Consider the following 25,692-nt stretch of genomic DNA (forward strand, 5'->3'; position numbering starts at 1 on the left):
TGTTTTTAGTAGCCAGAAGATGAAATTGTTAAAGGAATGTGTTTTTCAGTCTGGGCTAATGGACTGTGGTTTGACTGGGAAAGTACTTGTGGAATTAATGTTCTTTGCAGCCGGCAGAGATCATTTGTTTTCCAGCTTGGTGAGATGAGGTCGTTGCTGGGTGAAACCAAGGAAGGCAGAAAGACATTTTAAAAATCTTTAAAGAGCAGTTTTTCGAGAAAGATTTGGAGAGAGGAGTTCAATTCTGGGTCCACAATTCTCCCACAGTAAGATAGATTGAGAGCTGTATATTTATTTTCCTGTTGTTTAATGGGAGATTGAGTAGTGATGTTTAAATGGGTAATTGTAAGTTTTTGGGTGTGAAGTTTAAAAAGTTTAATGTTGTAGCCACAAAAAAGTTTTATTTTAAAAATAACCAAGCCCTATTTCTTCATGCGATCTCTCCTGGAGCGAATCATTCTTTCCGCACAGTCTGACAAATAAACTGAAACATTGGGGTTTTGGTCCAGTATCCCAGCCTCTGTTGGGGTCTGGTCTGCGATCGGAATAGTGACCGATGTAACAATTGGTTGGAGGTCCATTTCCCAGTCCGTCCTCGAGCACCTTCCTGTCTCTCTATTAGTGCGACGCCCATGGCAGTTTCCCAACTGGGGCCCAGGCCCCGTTATTCTCAGGTAAATTCAGCCCTCAGCTCCATCTCCTGGTTGTCATTGACATGAGCAATAGAGACAGAAAGGTGCCCGAGGAGCAAGTGGGAAGTTAAAACTTGTGGCTCCAAATCAACACTTCAACATTTGTCAGTGAAATATATGTTATTTATACTGGGTTTTTAATTATTAGATTTAGGCACTGGAGGCAAAAGGTGGAGGGTTTTACAGTATAACTTTTCCTTTCTAGCTAGTGTCAGTCATGGCTCAGTGGGCAGCTCTCTCTCCACTGAGTCAGAAGGTTAAGACCCTGTCAGGGACCTGTGGACAAAAACCAGTTCCAACATTCCTGGTCCCAGCACTGAGGGAGTGCTGCACTGTCAGAACAGCTTTCTTTCAAATAAGATGTTAAACTGAGGCCCTGTCTGCCCCTCTCAGGTGGGTGTAAAAGTTCCCACAGCCGCTATTTTGAAGAAGAGCAGGGGAGTTATCCCCGGTGTCCTGGTCAATATTTATCCCTCAATCAACATCACTAAAAACAGATCATCTGCTCATTATCACATTGCTGTGTGTGGGATCTTGCTGTGTGTAAATTGGCTACTGCATTTCCTACATTACTGCAGTGACTACACGTCAAAATACTTCATTGGCTGTAAAGCACTTTGGGACGTCCTGCGGTTATGAAAGGCGCTATAGAAATGCAAGTTTTAAAATTAAATATTTCTGTTATCTGGGGCAGCATTCTCCCCTACCCGGCGTGACGGAGGGTGCCGGCGTAGGGGAGTAGAGCCAACCACTCAGGGGTTGGGCCAGCCCTGCGCCGGAGCGGTTGGCACCAGGAGACTGGTGCAAAAAACTGATGCCCCCGGCAGCGGGGCTGACCGAAAGGCTTTCGCCGGTCGGCAGTTGGCCGCTGATGTCACTGCCGGCGCATGCGCGATGTGGGGTTCTCTTCCGCTTCCGCCATGGCGAAGGCCGTGGCGGCCGCGGAGGAAAATAGTGCACCCAGGGCACTGGCCCGGAGTCTGAGCGGTGGGCCCCGATCGCGGGCCTGGCCACCGTGGGGGCACCCCCTGGGGTTCGATCGCCCCCTCCCCCCCCCCCCCCCCCCCCCCTCCCCCCCAGGACCCGCTCGCGCCGCTGATCCCGCCGTTCCAGAGGTGGTTCAAACCTTGGCGGCGGGAGAGGGCTCCCAGCGGCGGGACTTCGGCCCATCCGGGCCGGAGAATCACCGCAGGGGCCTCTCTGATCGGAGTGGTGAGATTCCCGTCACCGCCACTTCCTGCTGGGGGTCGGAGAATTTCGCCCCTGATCTTGTTATCTGGAACTTAATTAATTTCAGCCACCCCCAACTTACCATTTAATAAATTCACTTTGGTTCAGACAACACTTGAAGCAATTAAGGCAAAGGCAGAATCCTCTGGATAGTAAATTTTAAAAGTTTATTAAATGAAAAAGGTTTACTGAACAACTTTAAGAAATTGACTTTTCCAACTTCATGTGGGTGATCAGTCTGCAGCAGCGTAACCCTCTCTGACTCCTTCTTTGACAGTAATTTCCTTGGAACTCGGTCTTGGGAGTTTTCAGTATTTGGCTAACAAGGAAGACCTTCAGAACATCTACTTTTATCCCCAAAGTGACCATTACCTCACGTCAAAGAGTTGGGCCTGTTGTAACATGACAATTGGTCAATTTGATTACCAGATCCCAATTACTTACATTATCTCAGACAGGAACACAACAGAACTGTTTCATACTATCCCTTTATCTGATTCTATACAATCCCTTATTCAGACAGTTTCAAATGATGAGGCTAATCTGAGCTTGAAGGTCTCTCTAGCCTGTACATTATCTTCATTGCACATTCTTTACATCCACAGCAATTAAGCTTGTACATTTTTGCAGCAAATGTAAAAAGGCTTTCAGTCTTTCACTATGACGACTGATTCATGATGGATAATTAGTTGCAATTCGATTGAGCCTCAGTAAGTATTACTGCTACTGGTTGGTAGCTAATTCTAATTAATACAGTAATCTAATTCATACACTTGGTTAATACAAGATACACTGGTTTAAAAAGACAGTTTGTGGAAGGCAATAGCTTTCTTTTTTTACTAATCTTGATCAGGTTGAATGATAAGCTTATTCTTGAGCCAGACTTGGGTAGAATATAAAAGCCTGCCATTTATCAAAATACTTTATTTGTATCAACGATTTCTGCTAGTTCTGCAGTTTAGAAACATTTGGGTTTGTACAATCTTAATTTATAAAAGAACAATTCAGCCATTACAATATTATCTATTACATTGTTTCGCGAATTATAACTTAATCAAAGTTCATTATTGAATAATCAACTGTTCTGTGACTGGCTTCTAATATGAAATCAATGTGATTAACAAAGAAATGTTATATAATCTGTGCAAGAAGGAAGCTAGATGTTAGAGTTTAAAATGACTTCCTTGACCTTGTTACTCATATCCGTGAATATGGAGGAAAAGTGATGGATTGATAAAATTAAATGGAGTTCCCAGTCCTACCTACAGTTTTGTACATTACAACAATGACTACACTTAGCACTGCACTCATTAAGCTTCACCCGATGGTGTATTTATTGTATGTCCTATGTTTTTCATCTATGGAACGATCTCCCTGCACACTACGCAGAATAATACTGTTTACTGCACCTCAGTACACGTAACAATATATCTAAATCTTTTGGGAGTTCTGTGATGAAAAGGACTTTTTTTAGATTTTCCTCAAACTTGGGATATATTACAGTTGGTCCCCTCATCAAAAAGATTGACAAAGATTGAGGTTTAATTTTGAGTAATATTTTGATTCTGAAATTCTCAATGAAAATGTAAACACATTATATCCTGAATAATTTGTTTTTAAAACACAGGCAAGTTATTGTGATCAGGAGAACATTACCTGAAAAGGCTGCAAGAAACAGATTCAACTCTTTCTTTCAAAAGGAAACTGGACAAGATCCTTGAAAAGAAAAGAAAATTTCTGGACAATGGGATTAATTGGTTGGCTCTTTCACAGATCTGGCATTAGCACGATGGGCCGAATGGTCTCCCTCTGTGCGAGCTGAGCCTCGTGTGCTGTTAACGTAAGTGGTATTCGTGGTAAAGGGACCTGGGTATAAATGGACCCGGGTGTCCTGTCAATAAGTCCCTGAAGGCTAACATACAGGTGCAGCAAGTCATTAGGAAGGCTGATGGGATGTTGGCCTTTATCACAAGAGAATTTCAGTAGAGGAGTAGTGAAGACTGGCTTCAATAGTATAGAACTTTGGTTAGACCACAGCTGGAGTACTGTGTGCAGTTTTACTCCTCTTACCTTAGGAACGGTATTATTGCCACAGAGGGAGGGCAATGAAGGTTCACCAGAATTGTTCCGGTGATGGGAGGACTGTCTTATGAAGAGAGATTGGGGAAACGAGGCCTCTTTTCTCTAGAGTTTCAAGGAATGAGAGGAGATTTCATTGAAACTTACAAAATCCATAAAGGAATAGACTGAGGAGGTGCAGGTGAGATGTTTCCCCTAGTTTGAGAGTCTGGAACCAAGGGGCACAATTTCCATGTCCGAGCACCAGGAGGAGTTGACGAGGAGGCAAACCCCTCCACCCACTCCAGGTTCAGTCCTGGATGTGATTAACAGCAGGAATAACAGCAAAGTCTAACCCTTTGGTGTCTGAACATGTTGGATGACTCACTCCCCACAGTTACAGCAGGTGAGTTTGCAGTGTGGACTCGCTGGTGTGTCAGCAGGGCAGATGAATCACTAAATCTCCTCCCACAATCAGAGCAGGTGAATGGCCTCTCCCCAATGTGAACTCGCTGGTGCCTCTGCAATGTGGATGATGTTTGAAACCTCTTTGTGCAGTGAGAGCAGCTGAACAGTTTCTCCTCAGTGTGAATACGCTGGTGGGACATCAGAGGTTTTAAACCCACTCCCACAGTCGGAGCATTTAAAGCGTCTCTCGTTGATGTGAGTGACATTGTGGCTCAGTAAGTGATGACCGAGTGAATCTTTTCCCAGTCGGAGAGGTGAATGGGCTCTTCCCAGTGTGATCTCGCTCGTGTTGCATCAGGTTGGAGGAGGTTCTAAAGCTCTTTGTGCAGTGAGAGCAGATGAACGGTCTCTCCTCAGAGTGAACGCGCTGGTGGGACATCAGTAGCTGAGAGCTTTTGAAACCCCTCCTGCAGTCAGAGCATTTAAAGGGCCTGCTCTTGGTGTGAGTGACATAGTGGCTCAGCAGGCTGGATAATTGAGCAAATCCCTTATCGCACACAGTGCAGATGAACGGCTTCTCCCCAGTGTGAACTCGCTGGTGTGCCTGCAGGTTGGATAACTGAGTGAATGCCTTATCACACACACTGCAGGTGAATGGCCTCTCCCCGGTGTGAACTTGCTGGTGTCTCTGAAGGTGGGCTAACCGAGTGAATCCCTTATCACACACAGAGCAGGTGAATGGCCTCTCCCCAGCGTGAACTCGCTGGTGTCTCTGCAGGCTGGATAACTGAGTGAATTCCTTCTCACAGTCAGAGCAGGTGAACGGCCTCTCCCCAGTGTGAACTCTTTCGTGTCTCCGCAAGTTGCCAATGTCAGTGAATCCCTTTTCACACTGAGAGCAGGGGAAAGGCCTCTCTCCAGTGTGACTGCGTTGATGCCTTTCCAGCTCGTGCGGTGTTATGAATCCCTTCCCACACACAGAGCAGGTGAACGGCTTCTCTCCAGTGTGACTACGTTGATGCCTTTTCAGCCCATATGCGCCTTTGAATCCTTTCCCACAGTCCTCACATTTCCATGGTTTCTCCATGGTCCGGGTGATCTTGTGTCTCACCACGTTGGACAATCAGTTGAAGCCTCGTCCACACACAGAACACCTATACAGTCTCTCCCTGCTGTGAAAGGTGTAGCATTTTTTCAGGCTGTGTCACTGGTTAAAGCTCTTTCCACAATCAGTGCTCTGGAACAGTCTCACACAGATGTGTGTGTGTCTCAGTGCTTTTCCAGACACAACGATGTTTAAAATCTCTTGAAGCAGACAGAAGAGACAAACATTTCTCCTTCTAGATTCAAAGGCCGATGATCTTCGGTTCCTAAGAATTGAGTGAATCAGTCAGTTCTTGACGTGATATTTAGTTTGAGATATCCACCTCAAACTCCTCTCGTTCTAACTTCCTGCAGAAAGATTTTACAAAAATCATCACAGTCAGTACAGGATAGAAATTCAGAACAGACAATTCTAGTTTCTATCGAACATTGTTTGCTCTCTCTCGTTCCCTCAAATGCTCTAAATCTCCATTCCACACACTCTCCCTCCATTCTTACTCTGCTGTATCACCCTCCCAATTCTCCTGAAGGCACTGAATCAGGCTGATTGACAGATCCATGCTCACTGCTTCCTGTCCTGAACAGAGAGGCTACCAGACAGATATATGTCTATGTTACTGGATGATAAATGTGTGTAATATACAGACTGGATTCACTTCCTTCCCCTCCCAATTCTTATCAAGGTGCTGACTGATGCTGATCAACAAATCTAAACTCATTACAACCTGTACAAGAGTAGAGACTCTCCATCTAAGTATATTCACTGATTAGGGATGGGGTGATTCTGAGGAAGAATTTTATTTACTCATGGAGTGGGCATGAGCAAGAACCCACTGCCACAAGTGTTGTGGAAGTCGAGATGATCAATAATTCAAAATAAAATATGAAGAAAATAAGCTTTCAGGTGAACAGGGACATCAAGGGGGAATGGGGCTGACTGGATTACTGTACAGAGAGTCAGCATTGACTTGAGTTCCCAAATGGATTCTGTCAGTGTTGCAATGACTGTATGACTGGAAATATATAATGTAGGTACAGTACTATATTACAAAACTATGACAGAACCATCAATAATATATATAATACATACCATATAACACTAGATGTATCTATGTCCGATATAAAAAAAATTTAAATTCATTTACGGGATGTGAGAGTCGCTGGTACAACCAGCATTTATTGCCCATCCCCAGTTGACCTTCACAAGGTAGTGATGAGTTGCCTTCTTGAACCGCTGAAGTCCTGGAGTTGTAGGTACATCCCCTGTGCTGTCAGGGAAGGAGTTCCAGGATGTTGCCCCAGCAACAATGCGAAGGGCGATATATTTCCAATTCTGTCTGGTGAGTGACTTGGAGGTGAACCTCCAGGTGGTGGGGTTCCCAGGTATCTGCTGCTCTTGTCCTTCTAGATAGTAGTGGTCATGGGTTTGGAACGTGCTGTCGGAGGAACCTTGGTGAGTTACTGCAGTGCATCTTGTAGATGATATACACGGCTGCCACTGTTCGGCAGTGGTGGAGGGTTTAATATTTGTGGAATGGGGAGCAGTCAAGCTGGCTGCTTTGTTCTGGATGGTGTAGAGCAGCATCTTGAGTGTTGTCAGAGCTGCACTCAACCAGGCAAGTGGTGATTATTCTATTACACACCTGACTTGTGCCTTGTATATTGTGGACAGGCTTTGGGAGTCAGGAGGTGCATTACTCGCTGTAGTCTTTGACCTGCCCCGGTGGCCACCGTATTAATATGTCTCAGGATGTTGGTTGTGGGGGATTCAGCTATGCTAATGCCACTGAATGTCAAAGCGTGGTGGTTAGATCCTCCTTTGTAGGAGATGGCAATTGCCTGGCACTTGTGTAGCACAAATGTAAGTTGCCACTTATCAGTCCACATCTGGATACTGTCCAGGTCATGCTGCATTTGGACATGGACGACTTCATTATCTGAGGAGTCACGAATGGTGCTGAACATTCCACAAACATACCCACCGTTAATGACTCCTTCCATCACTTTGCTGATGATGGAGGGTATTCCGACAAGGAAGTAATTGGTTGGGTTTGATTTGTCCTGTTTACTGTTCCCTTTAATATCAGCCATATCCTGGGGAAACCAGCCCTTTAAATGTGAACATTAGTTAAGAGACCATAATTTAAGCCAGACAAATAAATGTGTCAAGCTGAGGGAGCAAAGGATGTCTATGTATTTAAGAGAGAGAGAGAGACCTGGGCCAAGCTTTGCCGAGTCTGCACCCTCCCTGGATTCACTTCCTTTCCCTTCAGTTGCTGCAAGTCACCAGTTGAAGGTCAGAACATAGAACATAGAACAGTACAGCACAGAACAGGCCCTTCGTCCCTCAATGTTGTGCCGAGCCATGATCACCCTACTCAAACCCACGTATCCACCCTATACCCGTAACGCAACAACCCCCCCTTAACCTTACTTTTATTAGGACACTACGGGCAATTTAGCATGGCCAATCCACCTAACCTGCACATCTTTGGACTGTGGGAGGAAACCGGAGCACCCGGAGGAAACCCACGCACACAGGGGGAGGACGTGCAGACTCCACACAGACAGTGACCCAGCCGGGAATCGAACCTGGGACCCTGGAGCTGTGAAGCATTTATGCTAACCACCATGCTACCCTGCTGCCCCTTAATGAGACAATAATTGGAAAGAGGGAGAAAAGAAAGTGTTTTACTCACAGATGTTGGAGACAGGAGGAAGGTTCAGTCTATGTGCACCTCAAGCTCATTCAGGGTTGGTGGAACAACAGCTTTGCTCGGCAGAAACCTCCATGTCCAGCTTCCGCATTGAGACAATGGGGGAGCTGTGATTGGCGGAGGAGCAGAGTCCTTCCGGTCCTCCAATCTTCTTATTGGTCAACACCTCAGCAGTAAGGTCAGTGGAAGTGAGCTCTCCTGCACATGCGCAGCTTCGCCTTCCCTTAGACATGCGCAGTCCCGGGTCTGGGGAGGGGGAGATCACCGATGGCCGGAACTGTCAGCCGGTTGCCTGGAAACCTTGTCTCGAGGATATGTGGGGGAAGGGGAACACCGGGTGAGGGCGGGGCTCCCGAGTCTTCGCGCTGGGCAGTGACGTCACCGCGGAACGGATTTATTCCAATTGGCTGATTTAGAGGGCGCGCTCCTTTGTGATGTCACAATGTGGAAGTTGGGCAATGGGTTTGAGTAAAACTTTTTTCCTCTGGGCAACATCTGGGAGCAAATCAATGTCTCCCCCTTTCAGAAGGTCATAAGATATTGGAGCAAAATTAGGCCATTTGGCCCATTGAGTCGAACCCTTCAACCCGATTAAAAATCTGTCGAACTCCTCCCTAAATGTACTCTCTGTCCCAGCTCCACCGCACTCTGGGGTAGTGAATGCCACAGATTCACAGCCCTTTGGGAGAAGCAGTTTCTCCTCAACTCTTTATAATTAGCTACCTCTTTTTTAAAATAATCTTTATTGTTACAAGTATGCTTGGAAGGAAACCAAAGCGTCGGGTGGAATCATAGAATTTATACTACAGAAGGAGGGCATTGAGCCCATCGAATTGGCACCAGCCCTGGAAAGAGCACCCCACCACAGCCCAGGTCTCCACCTCATCCCCGTAACCCAGTAAACCCACCTAACCTTTTTAGACACTAAGGGCAATTTATCATGGCCAATCTACCTTTTATCATGGCCAATCCACCTAACCTGCATATCTTTGGACTGTGGGAGGAAACCGGAGCACTATACAAAACCTACGAAGACACGGGGAGAACGTGCAGAGTCCAGACAACAAGTGACCCAAGCCGGAATCGAACCTGGAACCCTAGAGATGTGAAGCAACGGTGCTAACCACTGTGCTGCCCCACCTCTCGTTCTAGAATGCCTGAAAGATGAGCTGTTAGGTGAATTGAAAATTCTGAATTTTCCTTCAGTGTACCCTAACAGGCGCCAGAATGTGGCGACTTGGGGAGTTTCACAGTTACTTCATTGCTGTGTTTTTAAAAAAATTTAAACTACCCAATTCATTTTTTCCAATTAAGGGGCAATTTAGCGTGGCCAATCCACCTAGGCTGCACATGTTTGGGTTGTGGGGGCGAAACCCATGCAAGCACAGGCAGAATGTGCAAACTCCGCATGGACAGTGACCCAGATCTAGGATCAAACCTGGTACCTCGGCGGCATGAGGCGGCAGTGCTAACCACTGCGCCACCGTGCTGCCCCATTGCGGTGTTAATGTAAGCCGACGTGTAACAAAAATAAGGATCATTATTATTAAGTGTGAGTAGCCTCTCCAAGGCAGCCTTCAGGACGTGCGACAATGCAAAATCGACAAGCAGAAACTTATTGCCAAGTTCCGCACAGTAGTACAGCCTTGACCGGGACCTTGGATTCATGTCGCATTACATTCACCCCCCCACCATCTGGCCTGGGCTTGCACAATTCTACCAACTGTCCTGACTCGAGACAATTCACACCTCTTTAACCTGTGATTATCCCTCTCTCCAGTCACTCCATCTGGACCTGTAAAGACTTAATTACCTGCAAAGACTCGCATTCAAAAGTATCGTCTTGCATCATTGACTTTGTCTGTATATATGTTTCTGGAACCCACCTCTTCATTCACCTGAGGAAGGAGCTGTGCTCCGAAAGCTAGTGATTCAAAACAAACCTGTTGGACTTTAACCCGGTGTTGTAAGACTTCTGACCGTGCTCACCCCAGTCCAACGTCGGCATTATTACCACATTAAAGTAAAGGGGCAAAATGGCAGCACAGTGGCGCAGTGGTTAGTGCTGCTGCCTCACGGCGGGGAGGTCCCAGGTTCGATCCCAGCTCTGGGTCACTGTCCGTATGGAGTTTGCACATTCTCCCCGTGTTTGCGTGGTTTTCACCCCCACAACCCAAAAATGTGCAGGGGAGGTGAATTGGCAATGCTAAATTGCCCCTTCATTGGAAAAAATAAATTGGGTACTCTAAAATTAAGAAAAAGAGTAAAAGTACAAAGTCTATTTATAGTTTTAAGAAATACATTCCTAATAGAAATAGTGTTTAGGCATTGTAGCTTCTAGTTTTTTGCAGTAAAAGGCATAAAACATGAAGTTTTTGCCTCATGACTCTTTAATTTGTTCACTGGGTTTAGAATTTATCTTTTAAAGTTACTGATCTTTTCAGAAGTCTTACACAGTTGATTTAGAGCTACAAGTTTCAACTTCCCATTAAGCCTCAGGCAACTTCTGTCTCTCTATTGCTCATGCCACTCCTCTCTCCTCTCCTCTCTCTCCTGCCTCACTCAGTCTCTGGTGCTCCCCTCTCTCTCTGGTGCCTCTCACTCCCTCTGCTGCCTCTCTCTCTCCCTCTGTCACACTCAGCTGCCTCTCACTCTCTGTTATCTGTACTTAGGAAGGCAGGTGGGATAGTTTCCTTTGGTAACTGAGGGCCAAGAATATGAGAACAGAGAGATTGTGCTGGAACTGGATCAAACACCAGTTAGACCACAGCCGGAGCATTGTGGACAGTTCTGGTCACCACATTACAGGAAGGATGTGATCACATGAGAGAGGCTGCAGAGGGGATTTATGATGATGTTACCCAGGATGGAGAATTTTAAATATGAGGAAAGATTGGAGAGGCTAGGGTTGTTCTCATTGGAACAGAGGAGGCTGAGGGGAGATTGAATTGAGTTGTGTGTAATTCAGAGGGGCTCAGATAGAGTGAATATTTCCCTCAGCAGAGTCCAGCCCCTGCAGTCAAACATGAAGTTGCTGGTGTGTCAGGAAGTGGGATGAGTGAGTGACTCTCTATCCACACAGAGAACATGTATACAGCAGCTCCCCAGTTTGAACACGCTGGTGTGTCAACAGGCTGGAGGATTGGCTGAATTTCATCCCACTCCTGGACCATGTTTCAATGTCCTCTCCCCCGTGCCAGCAGGCTGCCTGACTGAGAGAAGGTCTGTTCACAGACAGAGCAGATGAATGGCCTGTCATTAATATACTGATGCTGGTCTCATATTGATATTGTTTATTCCGGGGACTTCCGTGACAATATGTAGGTGGATGTCACACGTTAGGTAGCTCCTGCGAGAGTCTTGGATTTTTGGACTTTTGTGCCTGGTTTTGGGACAGTTTTTAGATGAGTTGTTGTGGGAAGTCATAAGGAGGCTGACGAAGTCCCAGAGGAAAGGTGCTGGAAAGAAGGGGGTGAGCGAAGGTTCGCCGGTGAGTGCTGCTGTGAGTCCTGCAGGAAGGAAGATGGCGGGGGCTGGGTCGACGGGTGGGGCCGCTCCCCTCACCGTGGAAACTCTGACTGAGGTGATGTCAGAGCTTCAGACATAAGTAGATATTACCCCTTTGAACTAAATTGGCCACATTCCTCTCGGAGGTCTGTTCTATTCTCTGAGCCATCACCCATTTGTCCCGGCTGATCCTTGGTCGTCGCTGAAACGGTATAGAACATAGAACAGTACAGCACAGAACATGCCCTTCGGCCCTCGATGTTGTGCCGAGCCATGATCACCCTACTCAAACCCACGTATCCACCCTATACCCGTAACCCAACAACCCCCCCCCCTCCCTTAACCTTACTTTTTATAACACTACGGGCAATTTAGCATGGCCAATCCACCTAACCCGCACATCTTTGGACTGTGGGAGGAAACCGGAGCACCCGGAGGAAACCCACGCACACACGGGGAGGATGTGCAGACTCCGCACAGACAGTGACCCAGCCGGGAATCGAACCTGGGACCCTGGAGCTGTGAAGCATTTATGCTAACCACCATGCTACCGTGCTGCATCTTCGATGCTTGGTTCTTATTCTCCTTCTGACCCGTGTCCCATCTGGTGTGGTGCACCCCCGCTGGCAGAGGGATGCTCCGTCCTGGCAGACGGCCAATGGGGTTCCCATTGTGAGCACCCCCTTTTTCTTATTTTACCTCTCTCCCAACCATGCCCCCATCCCCCCACATCTCCATCTGTCACAGCTTACCCTCTGATCTTAGATGGTCTTTCCTCACCTTTTATATTCTCTGGGGACTTCCATTATAATCTTTATTTTATTAATAATCTTTATTGTCGCAAGTAGGCTTACATTAACATTGCAATTAAGTTACTGTGAAAAGCCTCGAGTCGCCACATTCCGGCACGTGTTCGGGTACACAGAGGGAAAATTCAGAATGTCCAAATTACCTAATAGCACATCTTTTGGGAAGAAACTGGAGCACCCGGAGAAACCCACGCAGACACGGGGAGAATGTGCAGACTCCGCACAGTGACCCAAGCCGGGAATTGAACCTGGGATCCTGGTGCTGTGCTAACCACTGTGCTACCCTTTCGCACTCTATTTCCTTTGTTTCTGTGGTTATGACTCATCTTTCTTTCCCTCACCCTACAGTATAAATATTTCCCACTTTCTATCCTTCTTGCCTCTGACAAAGGGTCATCTGGATTCAAAAATATTAGCTCTTTTCTCTCCTTACAGGTTCTGCCAGACTGGCTGAGGTTTTCAGCTTCTCTTCTGGAAATATATAATGTATCTCTACAGTACTATATTACACAAGAAATAATAATAAATGTGCTTTATTACAGAACCAATAATATATCTAATCTGTACAATATAACAACACTACACATATTTCAATCCTACATTAATTTACCCTTAGCTGTCAGCCATCTCCTGGGGAAACCAGCCCTTTAATTGTGAATACCAGGAAAGAGACCATCAGCAGCAGCAAGGTAGCACAGTGGTTAGCCCAGTTGCTCCACAGCTCCAGGGTCCTTGGTTCGATTCCCAGCTTGGTTCACTGTCTGTGCAGAGTCAGCACGTTCTCTCCGTGTCTGCGTGGGTTTCCTTTGGGTGCTGCGGTTTCCTCCCACAGTCCAAAGATGTGCAAGTTAGGTGGATTAACCATGCTAAATTGCCCTTAGTGTCCAAAACGTTTAGGTGAGATTACTGGTTTACGGGGTGGTCTTAAGTGGGGTGGTCTTTCCAAGAGCCGGTGCAGACTCAATGGGACAATTGGCCTCCTTCTGCATTGTAAATTCTATGAATCCTTTCAGCCAGACCAATAAATGTGGCAAGCTGAGGGAGCAAAGGATGTCAATGTCTTTAAGAGAGAGAGAGAGAGCTGGGCCAAGCTTCCCAGAGTCTGCATCCTCCCTGGATTCACTTCCTTTCCCTTCAGTTGCTGCAAGTCACCAATTGAAGGTCAGAATGAGAAAAGAAATGGAAAGGGGGAGAAAAGAAAGTGTTTTACTCACAGATGTTGGGCACAGCAGGATTTTTCAGTCTGTATGAAGCTGAAACGTCATTAACACAATGCCCGCCCTTCCGATCCTCCAACTCTTCCCATTGGTTGCTGGCCGACTGGGAAAAAAAATGGGCAACGGATGTCACGTGGTCATGGATGTCCTTTTGACCTCAATTGGAATAACCGTCACTGAGCATGGGCATCTTCTCCTCTCCCTTGGACATGCGCAATCCCTGTCGTCCGTCCCCGTGCGCGGTGGATAGAGTGGTTTCCCGGGCGTGGTGGGGTATGGGAGATTCAGGCGCCATTAACCATCTCCAAACCAGTATCCAAACCCCTCGGACTGGGAATAAAAGTGGGAGTGGGGGGCAGTGACCCCATTCCAGACACAGTGTACCTGTCACTGGGTTTGATTCTGACGTCCCCCTTTGAAAACAGTTTGTTAACTTCAGGCAATAGCTGAGAGTGAAGCTGAACCCGAGAGTCAGCACTTTCAGGGGAGGAGAATTGGGGAAAAACAGGAGGAGGATAGTGAGATGAATTAGTGTTACAATCAATAGGGAGGGAGTGTGTGGAGGCAGAGACAGAAAGAAGCAGTATTTTCTGTCACATGATCATGAGCTTGGACAATTTTACCGAATCATCTGTGAAACCTGGATTTACAATGTCCGTGAAAACACCTTGGGATATTAAATTACATTAAGTGTGCTGTAGAAATGCAGATTACTGTGTTATTGAAGACTGACACTTGAGCTCCTCCACTACCCAGAACACCAAGACCCAGATCATGAAGTCTGATCAACCAGCTTATTCACACAGATCAGCCCAGCCCACCCATTCTCAGTGAATCTGCTTTTCTCAGGCTCCCTTGGAACTCCATCACTGCCCTCACTGCGCTGAGCTCAAGTGTGAAGAAAGCATTTATGTCTTCAGATTTTTAGTGAGAGAGGTTAAACCTATCAGACGACGAATAGGTCGGGTCACTCCTCTCATCAAAATACAAGGCTGAGGGACTAATGGAGGGCTGTAAATTATGAAAGATTTTGATACTCATGGAGAATGTTTTTCTTGTAAGGGGAAGAGCAAAAGGCTATCAATGTGAGATAATCTAATAAGAAATTCAGGTGAAACCTCTTCCTCAGAGAGTGGTGGGAATGTGGAACTCGCTACCACAGGGATTGGTGGAGGTGAATAACATCAATATATTCATGGGGAAGCTGGATGAACACGAGGGAGAAATGAACAGAGGGATACACTGATAGAGTCAGATGGGAAAGCATGAAGATTGGAAGCGTGAAGTAGAAACACTGGCTTGGATTGGTTGGGCTGTTTCTGTGCTGCATATTCAATGTAATTTAGCCTGGTATTGCCTTTAACTCTCACATAGTCGATTCCGGGTAAAAGAGAAACAGTTTCACTCCCAGAAAAACATTTCTGCTCATTGTTTCCAGCTATTGTCCAATCAGTGCCTCTTGTCAGCCAGGTGTCCGTGTGAGAAGTCAAGGTATTCAATTCAACTGCAAAGATCTCTTGTAATTTGTACCAATATATCTTTGAAGAGCAGATTGTTTTTTCAAATGGACTGGATTATTTAAATTTATCAGGTTTTACTCAATTCTTTAAAGTGCTTAATTATCAGACAGTCTTGTTCAAATTGGAGAGTTTGTTTTATACAAGACAAAGTAGGCACATGATCAGCACCCCATTCACCATCTCCACCATTGATACCCAGTGGCAGCAATGTGTAGCATCTATAAGTGGCACAGTAGCACAGTAGTTAGCACCATTACTTCACATCACCAGGGACCGAGGTTTGATTCCCGGCTTGGTCACTGTCTGTGAGGAGTCTGCACATTCTCGCTGTGTCTGCGTGGGTTTCCTCCGGGTGCTCCGGTTTCCTCCCACAATTCCTCAAAGATGTGCTGTCAGGTGAATTGGACATTCTGAATTCCCCCTCAGTGTACCTGAACAGGTGCCGGAGTGTGGCAACAAGGGGATTTTCACAGTAACTTCATTGCAGTGTTAATGTAAGCCTACTTGTGACAATAATAAAGATTATTATAATAATAAAGAATATTATTACTATCTCCCAACATTTATTTCCTAAGGGGCCTCTGTGGAGTTGAGGTTACAATCAGATCAACCGGGAACTTATTAAATGGTGGAGCAGGCTTGAGCGCCCGAGTGGCCTACTCCTGCTCCTAATTCATATGTTATCACATCCTTTATAATAGATTGTAGCATTTTCCGTCCTACTGATGTCAGGCTAATGGGTCTGTGGTTCCCCGTTTTCTCTCTGCCCCCTGAAATAGTGGGGTTACATTTACCACCTTCCAATCTGCAGAAACCATTCCAGAACCTATAGAATTTTGAAAGATGATCACCAATGTATCCACTATCTCTACAGCCGCCTCTTTCAACACTCTGGGATGTAGAGCATCAGCTTTTGGGGATTTATTAACTTTCAACCACATTAATTTCTCCAGTGCTACTTTTTCACTAATACTAATCTCTTTCAGTTCCTCGTGCTCACTGGTCCCTTGGTTCTCTGGTGTTTTTAGGACAATTTCTGTATCTTCCTACGCCAAGACAGACACACATGGTTTTGTTTCTCTGCCATTTCCTTATTCCCCATTATAAACTCTCCTGTCTCTGCCTGGAATGGACCCACATTGGTCTTTGCTAATCTTTTCCTTTTCACATTCTTATAGGAGCTTTTCCAGTTCTCCACAGTTTGCTCTCATATTCTATTTTCTCTTTATCAGTTTGTTGGTCCCCCTTTGCTGAATTCTAAACAAGTTCCCAATCCTCAGCCCACTACTATTTGGGTCACTTTATGAGTCTCCTCCATTGATCTAATGAAACCTTTAACTTTTCTTGTCAGCCACGATAGCTTCACTTTTGCTGTTTAACTTTTGCTTCTTAAAGAAATCCATATTTTATGTAAATAAAATGCTAGTGGCTGCCTGTCTATTGTCTATCAACATACAAAGAACAAAGGACAGTACAGCACAGGAACAGGCCCTTCGGCCCACCAAGCCTGCTCGGAACATGATTTCTGTCAAAACTAAAACGTTCCCTGCTCCCAGGTTCTGTATCCGTCTATTCCCATCCTATTCATGTATTCGTCAAGATGCCTCTGAAACGTCACTATCATCCCTGCTTCCACCACCTCCTCAGGCAGCGAGTTCCAGACACTCACCACCCTCTGTGTAAAAAAACCTCCCTTACACATCTCCTCTAAACTTTGCCCCTCGCACCTTAAACCTCTGTCACCTGGTAATTGACTTTTCCAACCTGGGAAAAAGCTTCTGACTATCCACTCTGTCCACGCCACTCATAACTTTGTAAACTTTTATCAGGTCGTCCCTCAACCTCCGTCTTTCCAGTGAAAACAATCCGAGTTTATCCAACCTCTCCTCATAGCTAATACCCTCCAGGCCAGGCAACATTATGGTAAACCTCCTCTGTACTCTCTCCAAAGCCTCCACATCCTTTTGGGAATGTGGTGACCAGAATTGTCGGCAATATTCCACGTGTGGCCGAACTAAGGTTCTGTACAGCTGCAGCATGACTGGCCAATTTTTATACTCAATGCCCCGACCAATGAAGATAAGCATGCCGTCTGCCTTCTTAGCTGCCTTATCCACCTTCGTTGCCACTTTCAGGTGATATGTTTGTTGTAATTTCCCAATCTACCAGCCAACTTGCCCCTCACACCATGACAGTTTCCTTCTGCGAGAAACACCCAGATAAATTAGACAAAAGGACCATGTAACCACCATAGCCCATCTTCATGGCAATGTGGCTGCTTTGGGAACTAAATATCTTCCAACGTGCAAACACCTTTTCATTCTGTGCTCCTCGTCAAACTTGGAACCAGGTAATTGCAACTAGCCTCAAAAATGGTCAGCCCACCGGAGGCAGAGGTGTTAGACCGGCCAGTCCAGCAGAAAGAAACCCTCCAATCATCACCATTCACCAGATGTCAGAATGAACAAAATGCAGTCCTGGATGTCAGTGAGAGCAGAAACAGTAACAACGAAGCCAACATCTGGAATTTATTATGAACTTGTTGGAGTCACAACAGGTGCGATGAATCACAAAATGCCTCCCCACATTGAGAGCAGATGAATAGTCTCCCCCCAGAATGAACTCGCTAGTGTCTCCGTAGTTGGGACGGATCATTGAATGTCTCCCCTACTCAGAGCAGGTGAATGGCTTCTTCCAGGTGTGAACTCGCTAGTGTTCCTGCAGGGTGTATGGATATCTGAATCCCTTCTCTCACTAAGAGCAGGTTAACGCCTTCTCCCCTCTGGGAACTCGCTGGTGTCTCTGCAGGTTGGATAACTGAGTGAATCCCTTCTCACACTGAGAGCAGGTGAACGGCCTCTCCCCAGTGTGAACGCGCCGGTGTTTCAGCAGGCTCGATGAAGTAATGAATCCCTTCTCACACTGAGAGCAGGTGAACGGCCTCTCCCCAGTGTGAACGCGCTGGTGTGTCTGCAGGTTGGATAACAGAGTGAATGCCTTCTCACACTGAGAGCAGGTGAACGGCCTCTCCCCAGTGTGAACGCGCTGGTGTGTCTGCAGGTTGGATAACAGAGTGAATGCCTTCTCACACTGAGAGCAGGTGAATGGCCTCTCCCCAGTGTGAACTCGCTGGTGTCTCCGCAGGCTCGATGAAGTAATGAATCCCTTCTCACACTGAGAGCAGGTGAATGGCCTCTCCCCAGTGTGAACGCGCTGGTGTTTCAGCAGGGTCGATGAAGAAGTGAATCCCTTCTCACAGTGAGAGCAGGTGAACGGCCTCTCCCCAGTGTGAAGTCGCTGGTGTATTCGCAGGCTCCTTAAAGAAGTGAACCCCTTCTCACACTGAGAGCAAATGAACGGCCTTTCCCCAGTGTGAACTCGCTGGTGTCTCTGCAGGTTGCATAACCGAGCGAATCCCTCCTCACACTGAGAGCAGGTGAATGGCCTCTCCCCAGTGTGAACGCGCTGGTGTATCCGCAGGTTCGATGAAGTAGTGAATCCCTTCTCACACTGAGAGCAGGTGAACGGCCTCTCCCCAGTGTGAACGCGCCGGTGTTTCAGCAGGCTCGATGAAGTAATGAATCCCTTCTCACACTGAGAGCAGGTGAACGGCCTCTCCCCAGTGTGAACGCGCTGGTGTGTCTGCAGGTTGGATAACAGAGTGAATGCCTTCTCACACTGAGAGCAGGTGAATGGCCTCTCCCCAGTGTGAAGTCGCTGGTGTATTCGCAGGCTCCTTAAAGAAGTGAACCCCTTCTCACACTGAGAGCAAGTGAACGGCCTCTCCCCAGTGTGAACTCGCTGGTGTCTCTGCAGGTTGCATAACCGAGCGAATCCCTCCTCACACAGAGCAGGTGAATGGCCTCTCCCCAGTGTGACTGCGTCGATGAATCTCCAGCTGAGATGGGGCTCTGTATCCCTTCCCACAGTCCCCACATTTCCACGGTCTCTCCATATTTTGGGTCTCCTCGTGTCTCTCCAGTTCGGACAATCTGTTGAAGCCTCGTCCACACACAGAACCCGTGTCCGGTCCCTCCCCGCTGTGAATGGTGTGATGTTTTACAGGCTGTGTAACTGGTTAAAGCTCTTTCCACAGTCAGTGCTCTGGAACACTGTCACTTGGGTGTGTGTGTCTCGGTGCTTTTCCAGTCACACTGGTGTTTTGAAGCAGACAGAAAAGTCAAACATTTCTCTTTCTCGATTCAAACTCCGATGATATTCAGTTCCAAGGAATTGAGGGACTCAGTCAGATTGAGACGTGACGTTTGAGATTTCTGTCTGTAATTCCTCCTCTTCTAATATCCTGTAAAAACAATTTACAAAAGACATGAGTGTCAGTCCAGGATAGAAATTCAGAACAGACCATTCTAGTTTCTCTTGAACATTCTTTCCTCTCACATTCCCCAAAAGCTGTAAATCTCCATCACACACACTCTCCCTCCATTCTCACTCTGCTGTATCTAATATTCACCCTCCCAATTCTCCTGAAGGTGCTGATTCAGGTTGATTGACAGATCCCTGCTCACTACTTCCTGTCCGAGGCACAGAGATCATAACAAATAAGAGCTGCAGTCGGCCATTCGGCCCATCGAGCCTGCTCCTCTATTCTGTGAGATCATTGGCCGATCTACGTCAGCGTGATTCTCCGTGTTATTGACCAGAGGCTGAGTGAGCTGACTCACTATCTGTGAGCTCATGAGGCCGAGCTGTAAAACACCGTGAGGAGGCTCAATGATCCGGAGGAGAGAATCCTGGACGTTGAGCAAGATGCCTCCTCGGCAGAGGCAAGAATTCAATCCTTGGAAAACTGACTTAGTGATGTGGTGGACTCCTGGAGGACTTGGAGAACCGAGGGTCAGAGAAAGAACATCCGAGTAGTCGACCTGCCAGGAGGTGTGGAGGGTAAGGCTCCCGTTAGGTGCTTCGAGGATCGGCTACCCTGTTTTCTCCCGTGTCGCGTCTTTTCGTCCGACGTCACTTCGTCCAACGACACTTCGTCCACGTCTTTTGGTCCAACGTCTTTTTGTCCGCCCGTCTTTTGGTCCAACGTCACTTCGTCCAATTATCCAATTACAAATTAACTCCGTATAAAACCATTTAATTGATAAAATGCAAGTACAATACAGCAAGTGAATTTAATTGCTAAAATTCAAGTAATTGATAAAATGCAAGTAAAATGCAAGTTGAAAAATGCAGTTAAAAAGTTAAAAAATCTAAAAATGCAGTTAAAAAATCTAAAAGTTTACTAATTACTTAAAATTCCCGAAATTACTTAAAATTGATGTAAATTGTAAATTCCCGAAATTCCCTAAAAGTTAGATTTCCAGAACTGTACCCGAGAGAGAATAATGGGGAGAGGACAAGATGATTTGATATTCTACAATTCCGACAGACAGGGAGTCTAATTGGATTTAGACAATGAGTGCAGTTCTGAAAGAAGCAGGTTTAAACTCGATTTTCGTCGCGTGATTAAAACCTCTGGTTGGCAGTGGGTTCTGACATTACAGGTCTGAAATGATCAAATATTCCATCAGATACAATGGCTCTCATCACGCTGGAGCATACATGGGTGAATATCCTGCAGCTTATTTTAATAATGTCTGGAGATCAAGCAGCACAAATGCAGAACTCAACCTCAAGAGGCGAAATAGGTGGAGAGGATCCTTGAGCAGTAACATTGAAAAACTAAATTAAACTATTTGTAATTGGATAATTGGACGAAGTGACGTTGGACCAAAAGACGGGCGGACAAAAAGACGTTGGACCAAAAGACGTGGACGAAGTGTCGTTGGACGAAATGACGTCGGACGAAAAGACATAGCACCGTTTTCTCCAGCTGGATGTGAAGCCTGGGCGTTGCAAATTAGAAAGGGCATTGGATCCTGTCTTTGAGTCCGAGGGATAGTTTTCATCCCAGGCCTAGAATCATTCCCTTCCACAACTTGAAGGTCCTGGAGACGGGTACAGTGAGGTGGGACCTGGCTCCATGAGGGAGTTAGGATTTCCTTCTTCCAGGACATTTCGGCAGCCACACAAACGAAGCATCGAGGCTTCGATGAAGTTTGAAGGGAACTCAAGGCTGCGGGAGTGAATTATGTCGCTTTATCCTGTGACCCTGAAAATTGTATCTGACAACTCCGTCAAGTCTTTCAATAATCCGACTGCTGCCTCAGCCTTCGTTAAATCCATGAAGCGCAAGGATTTGGAGGGATAGTTTGCAGCTCGGACTAACTCAGGCTCTAATCCGGACTCTTTCCCTATCATGGTGTTGTTGTTGGAATTTGTTATCTTTTATCCTGTTGAAGGGAGTTGTTATTCTGTGAGCGCCGATTGAATGTCTTCTTCTCCTCGAGTCTTCCAGGGACTCGTATTATCTTATCTCAGTTATGGTAGATGTGTCGTGTGCTTATTATCCGGCGTCTTTCTTCTATTATCCGAGCGTTAATCATGGCAGAACCGAGTGGCGCCATTGCCGAAGGGTGGGTGGTGGTGGATGCAGGTCTTCACGGGTTAGTCTAAAATGTGAGAGGGACATTCGATCCCGATTCCCTGATTGTCCCTTCTTTTCTTCTCCTCATTTTGGAGAAGGTATCCTGAGGGTAACGACAGTCTGGCCATGGGATTAATCCTCCGGGTCCTCAGTCTTATTGAGGAATGTCCACTTGGATCTATTAGAACATAGAACATAGAACAGTACAGCACAGAACAGGCCCTTCGGCCCTCGATGTTGTGCCGAGCAATGATCACCCTACTCAAACCCACGTATCCACCCTATACCCGTAACCCAGCGATCACCCTACTCAAACCCACGTATCCACCCTATACCCGTAATCTGCAAATTTTCTCAGGGCATGTACGGGGCATCCATCACCCTATCAGAAGGAAAAAGATCCTCTCCTTTCTTATAGGAGAAAGTTAACATCGCTTTATTACAGGAAGCCCATCGCGATGATGAGGAACACTTTAAATTGAGGCTGGATTGGATGGGGCAAGGTTCTTCACCTCTTTCACCAAGTAGCAGGTGTGTGGCAATCCTTATTAATAAAAATATCTCTTTTAAGGTTGAAACCTGCACCAAGGACAAAGGAGGTGGATATGTGATCATTAGAGGGTTGGTGCATGGAGATGTTTCAATAATGAATGTTTATGGATCCCCGGAATTCATTACTAAGGCCTTTGTGGATTTTGCAGAATTAGCTTCAACTAACTCATTTGTGGTTGGCAAGTTCGACTGCCATTTAAATCCTCTGGCTGGTCAGCTCCTGGTTACCAGGAACCCCCCCCCCCCCCCCCCCCCCCCCCCCCTCCCCCCTCCCCCCCTCCCCCCTCCCCCCTCCACGCTGCAAACTAGGGCTTGGCACCGGCTTGTGAGGAGGTTGGTTATGTGGATATTTGAAAAAACTTTGCATCTAAGGGGCGGAGATTTTACCTTCTTTCCAGACCCACATTTTGCTCAAGGGTTCACCCCCAGATCGAGAATGTGGAGGTTTGATGCTTCCCGGATAAGAGACGCTTCATTCACTACGCATTTTGAGTTCTTCCTTTTGGCTAACTCGACCCCCGAATTCCCCCCTCCATTTTGTGGGAGACGTGTGAAGTTTATGCTCGGGGGCTGATCATTTCTTACCCTGCTAATAAAAGGTGCAGGATGCTGGAGAACCAGCGGGGCCTGGAGGTGTGTTTGGCGATGGTGGTGGAGAATCATATGGAGGGCCTGATTAAACTATTGCTGAAGGAGGTTAACGCAGCAAGAGCAACATTGGACTCCCTGATGACTCAGCAGTTCGAGTAAACTTGAAAGTGTGAGACAGAAGTTGTACGAGTTTGGGAATAAGCCGAGTAAATACTTAGCCCGTTTGACAAAGAAAAAGGCTGACTTTAGGGTGATTCCAAAAGAGCTCTCAGGCCATCCTGGTGTGGGATGGGGGTGTAGAGTGCTCTTTACTTCTTTCTCGAAAATAATTCCCATCCCCCACCACTCTTTTTCGCCTGGCTGAACTCGTTCTATTTCTCAACAACTTCTTCTTCAATTCATCCCACTTTCTCCAAATCAAAAGTGCAGCAATGGGTCCGAGCTAAACTTGCCTTTTTATGGGGTATGTGGACATTCATTGTTCTAGGCTGACCCAGGTCCCCTCCCACAACTCTTTTACTGGTACATCAATGACTATTTTGGTGCCACTTCATGCTCTTGTCTGGACCTGAAAAAATTCATCAACTTTGCTTGCAGTTTCCACCCCTCTATCACTTTCACCTGGTCCATCTCAGACACTTCCCTTCCCTTCCTTGACCTTTCTGTCTCCATTTCCACCAACTCCAGCATGATGCTACCACTAAACACACCTTTCCTTCACTCCCGCTCTCAGCATTCCGCAGAGACCGTTCCCTTTGGGATAATCTAGTCCACTCCTCCACCATACCCAAACCTCTCCCATCACCCATGGCACCTTTCCATGCAATTGCAGAAGGTGTAATATCTGCCCCTTTACCTCTTCCATGCTTAACATCCCAGGCCAAAAACACTCATTCCAGGTTAAGCAGTGTTTCACTTGCACCTCTTTCAATTTGGTCTATTGCGTTTGCAGTTCCCAATGTGGTCTCCTCTATAATCAGAGACCAAACGTAGACTGGGTGATCACTTTGCCGAGCACCTTTGGTCTGTGCACATTCAGAACCCTGACCTTCCCCTAGCTTGCCATTTTAACACAAGACCCTGCTCCCATGCCCATGTTTTTGTCCTTGGCCTGCTGCAATATTCCAGAGAAGCTCAATGCATCCTGGAGGAACAGCATCTCATCTTCCGGTTCGGGATGCTACAGTCTTCCGGTCTCGACATCGAATTCGGCAACTTCAGATGATTAGCTCTACTATGTTTTCATTACATTTCATTTTACCTGTATTTTAATTTTTCTTTCTTTCTTGATATATATTTTCCTCCGCAATCTTATCCCCACTTTCCTTACCTTTTGGCCCCTTTGTTTCCCCTTCCCTTTGTTTTACCCATTTCCCACCCATGACCCCCTTTTCCCCACATCTGTATCTGTCACACCATACCCTCTGATTTTTGTTTCTCTGCTGTTTGACCTTTCACACCTTTTATTCTCTCTGAGGACTGCCATTTGCACTCTTTTCCCTTTGTTTCTGTGGCTATGACTGAGCTTTCATTCCCTCACCTGACAGTATAAATATCTCCCACTTTCTATGCCCTTTATCTTTGACAAGGGTTACCTGGACTCGAAATGTCAGCTCATTTCTCTCTTACCGATGCTGCTAGACCTGCTGAGATTTTCCAGCATTTTCTCTTCTGGAAATATATAACAGCTACAGTCCTATATTACACAACTAGAAATAATAATAAATATGCTTTATTGCAGAACCATTAATAATATATCTAATCTGCATCATATAAAAACACCAGACATATCTCTATCCTACACTAATTTACTGTCCCCTTAAATGTCAACCATCTCCTGGGGAAACCAGCCCTTTAATTGTGAACATTATGAAAGAGACCATCCTTTTAGCCAGACAAATAAATGTGTCAAGCTGAGGGCACAAAGGGTGTCAATGTCTTTAAGAGAGAGAGACCTGGGCCAAGCTTTGCAGAGTCTGCACCCTCCCTGGATTCACTTCCTTTCCCTTCAGTTGCTGCAAGTGACCAATTGAAGGTGAGAATGAGAAAAGAAAGTGTTTTACTCACTGATGTTGGATACACTCTGTCTGAAGCTCAAACTTAATTCACACAAAGCGAGAGGACCAGAGTCCTTCCGGTCCTCCAATCTTTCCAATGGCTGCTGGCCGCCTGAAGACAATAGGACGGATGTCACGTGGTCATAGATGCCCTTTGAACTTCAACGGGAAGAACCGTTACTACGCACGCGCATCTTCTCCTCTCCTTTGAACACGCGCGGTGGACGGAGCGATTTCCCCGGCGAGGGGCACTATGGGAGATTCAACTGCCATTAACCATCTCCAAACCAGTCGCCAAACCCCTGGGATCTGGATGAAAAGTGGGGGTGGAGGGCAGTGCCCCCATTCCGGACACAAAGTACATGTGGGTAGTCACTGGATTTTATTGTGACGCCCCTCAGCACAATTTTTTTGTTAACATCATGTGTAAAGATTTAGACAATTGGGGAGGGCAATCGGTGAGTGTGAAACTGAACCCGAGAGTCAGCACCTTCAGGGGAGGAGAATTGGGGGAAAAGTAGAAGGATAGTGGGATGAATTAGTGTTACAATCAATAGGAAAGGAGTGTGTGGAGGCAGAGTCAGAGAGAAGTAGTATTTTCTGTCACATGATCATGAGCTTGGACAATTTTATCAAATCATCTGTGAAACTAGGATTGACAATGTCCCTGTGAAACACCTTGGGATGTTTAATTACATTAAATGTGCTGTATAAATGCAAATTACTGTGTTATTGAAGAC

The 25,692-nt window shown here is 46.3% G+C and overlaps 2 protein-coding genes across 4 annotated transcripts; both read right to left on the minus strand.

Moving 5' to 3' along the window:
• Nucleotides 1-2,068: 2,068 nt before the first annotated feature.
• LOC119951227 (gastrula zinc finger protein XlCGF7.1-like) lies at nt 2,069-25,087 on the minus strand. Of its 3 annotated transcripts, XM_038774271.1 has the most exons (3): nt 24,963-25,064; nt 13,740-13,845; nt 2,069-5,840 (listed from the first exon to the last, which is right to left on the minus strand). In XM_038774271.1, exon 3 carries the CDS (start codon nt 5,473-5,475, stop codon nt 4,624-4,626), a length of 852 nt encoding a protein of 283 aa, XP_038630199.1. In that variant the 5' UTR covers nt 5,476-5,840; nt 13,740-13,845; nt 24,963-25,064; the 3' UTR covers nt 2,069-4,623. The 3 variants fall into 3 exon arrangements, 2 of the variants coding, with proteins under 2 accessions (XP_038630199.1, XP_038630198.1); XM_038774270.1 differs by lacking the exons at nt 13,740-13,845; nt 24,963-25,064 and adding an exon at nt 8,192-8,346; XR_005457546.1 differs by lacking the exons at nt 2,069-5,840; nt 13,740-13,845 and adding an exon at nt 19,295-19,565 and having other exon boundaries at nt 24,963-25,087.
• On the minus strand, nt 17,467-19,183 carry LOC119951251 (gastrula zinc finger protein xLCGF3.1-like; the record flags this gene model as incomplete). Its single annotated transcript, XM_038774309.1, has 1 exon — nt 17,467-19,183. A coding segment is annotated over one exon (1,167 nt), but the record flags the coding sequence as incomplete, so codon positions are not given.
• Nucleotides 25,088-25,692: the final 605 nt, after the last annotated feature.

This window comes from Scyliorhinus canicula, chromosome 17 (genome assembly GCF_902713615.1).
Source record: "Scyliorhinus canicula chromosome 17, sScyCan1.1, whole genome shotgun sequence".
Taxonomy (NCBI): domain Eukaryota; kingdom Metazoa; phylum Chordata; class Chondrichthyes; order Carcharhiniformes; family Scyliorhinidae; genus Scyliorhinus; species Scyliorhinus canicula.